The sequence below is a fragment of the Dipodomys ordii genome, unplaced genomic scaffold (assembly GCF_000151885.1).
Source record: "Dipodomys ordii isolate 6190 unplaced genomic scaffold, Dord_2.0 Scaffold161, whole genome shotgun sequence".
Taxonomy (NCBI): Eukaryota; Metazoa; Chordata; class Mammalia; order Rodentia; family Heteromyidae; genus Dipodomys; species Dipodomys ordii.
The window spans coordinates 3,899,958-3,905,528 of NW_012267377.1; the positions used below are offsets into that span (position 1 = coordinate 3,899,958).

Below are 5,571 nucleotides of genomic sequence, written 5' to 3' on the forward strand. Positions count from 1 at the left end.
AAGCTTAGGAACAGCTCCCAGGCCCTGAGTTCATGCCCCAGGACTGGCACCAAGGCAAAAATAAACCAGAATAGCCAAGGAATAGACAGTCCAAAAAGAGAACAAAAATATTCAGTGAATTAAAGGTTCTGAGCAACTATCTTTGTCCAAATTAAAGAGCTGTTATGGATCCACTAGACTAGCTAATAGTTTAAAACTCAGACAAAAATGTAAGGACCTGGAATGACTAGAAGTTTAATACATTACTGGTAGGACTATAAAATGTTATAACTAACTACTTTCAAAAGACCTTGAACAATGTCTTCAGGATATAAAAGAAGCCAGTTGCTGCGGCTTAAGCCTGTTGTCTTAGCTACTTTGTAGGGGCAGGGATGAGCGGATGATGATTCAAGGCCAGCCTCAGCATATAAATTTAAGACACTCCATCTCAATCACTGGCCAGTCTCATAAGTCCTCTTTTATAATTATAAATAAACATATATCTCATATACATACACATACACATTCTAGTGGTTCTGATTCTCTACAGAACCCTAATGCAATATAATAGATCCTTCTACTTGCGTTCTTAATTGATGAATAAATCATGTGCAAAGTTTGACCTGGAAACACATTAATCAACCTTTCAAAGCTATGGGCTTATCTTGTCTCTGCAGCTGGATGTTGACATGGGGTGACAGTCCCATAGAATATTCTCTCAACTTCTTCGGACTCCCACTCCTGACCCTTAGCTGTCTGTGTGTTTCTATTTCACTTCAGAATGAATCTCTTTGTCAGAGTTATTGTATACAGCTCCAAGAACAATCTTGCCATCCTTTCAAATGTCATGTTTGTTTAGAAAGGGCCAAATGGCAAAGGGAAAGCGAGAAAACCAGCACAAGCTGCTATTTTCTAAGATAAATTCAGAAGACTCATCCCTGAGAGACTGAAGTCCACACTCACATTTCATCTAAAGGTGAACTGTGGCACAAAAACCTGTAGCATAAAACAATTATTGGGTTTTTTTCCTCACACATTAGATGTCAAAGGAAATGATGGTGTTTAGCTGAACTACTAATCTCATAAATGAGCTTTTCCTTGAAGAGCTGAATGTAGAAGGCTAATATTTTTTAAAGAGGAATAACAGCATAAGGAAGCTGTAACTTGATGTGGAACAACCTAGTCCTCATCAGGGACAGGAGGTGGTAGGGAGAAACTGGGTAGTATGGCTGAAATAATCATACAGTCTAGCTGTATTTATGGAAAAATACAGCTTTTATATTCAAGGAATAACTTTTAAAATAGTTTATTTTGATCAAGTACAAAAGCCATGTGCTGGTTGCTCACATTTGTAATCCTAGCTCCTTAGAAGGTTGAGATCTGAGGATCCTAGTTCAAAGCCAACCTAGGCAACCTTATCTCCAATTAACCAGTAAAAAGTCAGAAGTAGAGGCTAAAGTGGTAGAGCTCCAGCCCTGAGTGAAAAAAAACAAGTGAGAGTATAAGACCCTGCATTCAGGCCCTACTATTGTCTTTCACACACACATACACATGCATACACATACACACACACACACACACACAAAATAATTAAGGATACTTGGAAAATATAGGAAACGTAAGAAAAATTCATCAAATTCACATCAAGGCAGAATAGATAATGGGGGAAGAAGGGAATGGAAAACAGAAAACAGGAATTCAAAGATAAACCTATTAGGAATCAGTGTTACTGACTCCTGCCTGCATTCCAAGCTACTCAGGAGGCTGACATCAGGAGGATTATGGTTTAAAGCCAGTGAGGGCAGAAAAGTCCGTGAGCCTCTGTCTCCAATTAACCAGCTTGGCTGGTGGTATGGCTCAAGTGGTGGAACATCCGCTGAACAAGCAAGCCTAGCTAGTTTGTGGCCTTATGAATTGTTGATTAAATGTACATAGACACCTTTTTCTTGGCATTATCCTTCCCCTTCCCTACTAAGCTTCAACGTGCAGTTCGAAGGGGAAAAAATGAATAAAAAGAAAAAAAACATAGCTCTCTCTTCTGATTTTGTTCAGTTTTCCAAATGATCACTACATTCTTGAATCTGAGCTAGTCCAGCTTAAAGAAAGATACCCATCCTGAGGGATACACCCTTGACAAAACAACTAACTCCTTTGATGTTTGATCACAGAAAAGTTTGCAAAGAATAACAAGTAATAGGTTATAAAGGACAACTGCCTTTAAAAGAGCATCTGGCCAGGTGCTGGTGGCTCAAGCCTGTAGGCTGAAATCTGAGGATTGCAGTTCAAAGCCAGCTTGGGCAGGAAAATCCTTGAGACTCTTATATCCATTTAACCATTAGAAAACCAGAAGTGACACCATGGCTCAAGGGGTCTTCTTGGTCTCTACTTCAATGTGTCCTCACATTGTCTTGGGCAATTACATGGGAACCTGGTACACAAGGTCCTGGTAAAGGCTTCCTCCCTTTTGGAGGCTTCCCCAAAACTTCCCTAATTCTGGTAATGATCTGACTCAAAAGGAATTGTTGTTACCCTAGTAACAACTCTTTTGAGACCACAGAATACAACAGAAATGATTCCAAATTATTTTTTATAAGCGGTATTATTGTCAAACAAGAACTTTATAGTCCAGTGGGCTTTTTCATATGATATGTAATAGTTTAAGATACTGTTAAATGAGCCAGGCACCAATAGCTCATGCCTGTAATCCCAGCTGCTCAGGAGGCTGAGATCTGAGGATCCCAGTTCAAAGCCAGCCCAGGCTGGAAAGTCTATGAGATTCCTATCTCCAATTTACTGCCAAAAAGCTGGAAGTGAAACCATGGCTCAAGTGGTAGAGCATCAGCCTTGAGCAAAAACGCTCAGGAACAGTACCCAAGACCAAGGACCAGCATAATACAGGGGGGAAAAACCCTATTATATTAAAATGACACATCATTACATATCAGGTAAACTAATCATAATGAGTTTATCTATCACCTTAGTAGAAGGCAGTAACTATTGCATATTCAATTCAACCACATTTATTCATCAGTTTTTACAGAGTGTCATGTAAGCACACTGAGGATACAGAAATAAATGGTCCCTGTTTTATTGAACCAGGAAGAGAGAAAAGTATACATGGAGAAAGCAATATGATCAAGATAAACTCATGTTTGTATACAGAAGCAGAATGGCCAAGAAAATGGTTAGAATCAGGTACAGTGGGCCCTACAGAAACTGATACCTAAATTTCTAGAAATATACAGATAAGTATAGATCAGAGTAAAATAAGCAAATAAAAAGCACTTAAGTCTCTGTAGTGTATCTGGCCATTATCATTCACATTGGGCATTGAATTACCCTAGAAGTCTGTGCCAGTTTTGCTGCCAATATGGAACCTGATTGGTTCATTGATATTTCTCTCATTCCTGTTAAGTTTGAATTCTTTATATGGATCTATTCTGTTTGCCTCTTTAAAAATTATATTTGATTTCTTTGACTTCTTTGTAATATAGTTTTGACATAGCTCTTATTGTATGTTCTGTAATTAGGATGCACTTGTTATCCATAACACGAAAGTATAGTTTATTTTCCTTTAAATTTTGCCAATAACATTATCAACATGCAAGAACAGTATGGAGATTGAACTCAGAACCTCCTGCTTGCTATGCAGATGGTCTACCACTTGGACCATGACTCTAGACCTTTTGCCTTGGTTATTTTCAAGGTAAGATCTCACTTTATGCCTGGGCCGACCTGGGCTATGATCCTGCTACTTGTGCTTCCTCAAGTCCCTAGAGATGACAGATTCATGCTACTGTTCATTGTCCTCCTATGAGCTGATAAGAGGCATGCATGCATCTTGGTGCCCAGCCATTGAGTAAAATAGAGACTTGAAAAATTTAATGTCCAGGTTAGCTTTGAATCGCAGTTCATCAATCTCTGTGTCTCAAGTAACTAGGATTATAGACGAAAAATGTGCAAGAAGTTTTAACTTAATCAAGTGCTTTTCTTATAACTTTGTCAGCATTATGTGTAAAGTTTTATACAATCACATGTGTGGTTCTGACTGATGGAGTTTTCCTCCAGGGGAATCTCTGGTGCCTTTCAAGAATAGTTGTTAGCCCTTGTGAGGGTTGGTGTATGTCTCTTGTACTAAAACTTCTAAGATGTAACCCTCAAGAGTCCCAAGCAAGAGCCTTAGTATTTACCAGCATATTTTCCTTAACAGGTTGTAAATTTTTTTATACTTGTCTAGTTAAGATTGTTGAAGACTTTTTCTCACCCACTAAATACTTCATTGAAGCATAATGCTTCCCTGGACTGCCCTTCTTTCCAGTACTTCAGTCACCTAAGTCTTTATTGCTTTTGAAGTTCCCTGTTGCCTTCAGAAAGAGGTAATTTATTTAGGTTTTAAATTTTGCCAACCTTTCTAATAACTCTCAGTGAAAGTGTTGATCACAAAATCAGTCCATCCTTGGCAGAGCAAAACTCCAGTCTAAGTGGAGCAAATACATACATTGATTTGAATTTTTAAAACATTACTTAAAAATAAGCTATGGCTAGGCACCCTAGTCCTATAATTCTAGCTATTCAAGAGGATCGTGGTTCCAGGCCAGCCCAGATAGGAAAGCCTATGAGACACTTTCCTGCAGTTAGCCACCGAAATGCCATTAGTGGAGCTGGGCTCAAGTAATAGAGTGCTAGCCATGAGCAAAAAAGTTCAAGGACAGCACCCTGAGTTCAAGCTCTAGGACACACACACACACACACACACACACACACACACACACACACGTGAATGCAATATCCTATTCATGCTTATTTTATTGAGCTGGTGTGTGTACTTAATAATATATACAAAACTCTGGCTTCCAGAGTTAGGAAGGAGCTAGGAGCAACACCCCAGCCCAACAGGCTGTACAGCAAGCCAGCATCTCATCATACAAAATGGGTGCCCAAGCTCAGGCTCACAGCTCTTACACATTCCTTTGCTGAATCCAGGGTCAGCTTTTGCAACCGGGGTGATGCAGTCGGTCCTTCTAGCCGGGTGGTGGCGCTGGGCATTCCCTACTGCTATTTTAGGCTGCACCTTCGCCCCTCTGGGGTGCAGAGGAATCGTGCGAGGAGCAGAGACTGACAAGGCATCAAGGGCGGGGCCTAGGTGAGGGGGCGTGGCCCGTGTGGAGGCGAGGTTCTTAGGGCGGGCCTGCGTTAGAGTGTAGTTTGCGCGGGGCGGGCCTACGTTAGGGGCGTGGCTAGCCGAGCGCGCCTGTGTTCGGGGCGTGGCTGCTCGGGGGCGTGCCTGCAAGTGGGCGTGGTTAATGGGGGCGGGCCGGCGTAGGGCGTGACTAGTGCGGGTGGCCGCAGCCTGCAGTCGGAGCGCGGACCGCGGGGAGGACTGTTGTGTGCGGCTGGTCGCTCCGGCCAGAAGCAGCCGGGGCGGGGGAGGCGGGCGCGTTGCCCGCCGGCTGCCAGGAGTGAGCCAGGTGGCCGGGGAAGACGAACGCCCGAACACCACCATGATCCCGCTGGAGAAGCCGGGCAGCGGCAGCCCCTCGTCGGCCGCCGCCTCCGGCTCGGGCCCGACTGGCCGGGGGCGGACGGCGCCTC

At 42.6% G+C, this 5,571-nt stretch overlaps 1 protein-coding gene across 1 annotated transcript in view; it reads left to right on the plus strand.

The window, feature by feature from the left end:
• Nucleotides 1–5,328: 5,328 nt before the first annotated feature.
• The window catches only part of Stk17a (serine/threonine kinase 17a), a 21,841-nt gene continuing 21,598 nt past the window's right edge, over nucleotides 5,329–5,571 (plus strand). Inside the window, exon 1 of the mRNA XM_013033007.1 lies at nucleotides 5,329–5,564. Coding sequence (XP_012888461.1) covers nucleotides 5,481–5,564 — 84 coding nt within the window. The 5' untranslated portion in view covers nucleotides 5,329–5,480. The remainder of the gene's footprint in view (nucleotides 5,565–5,571) is intronic.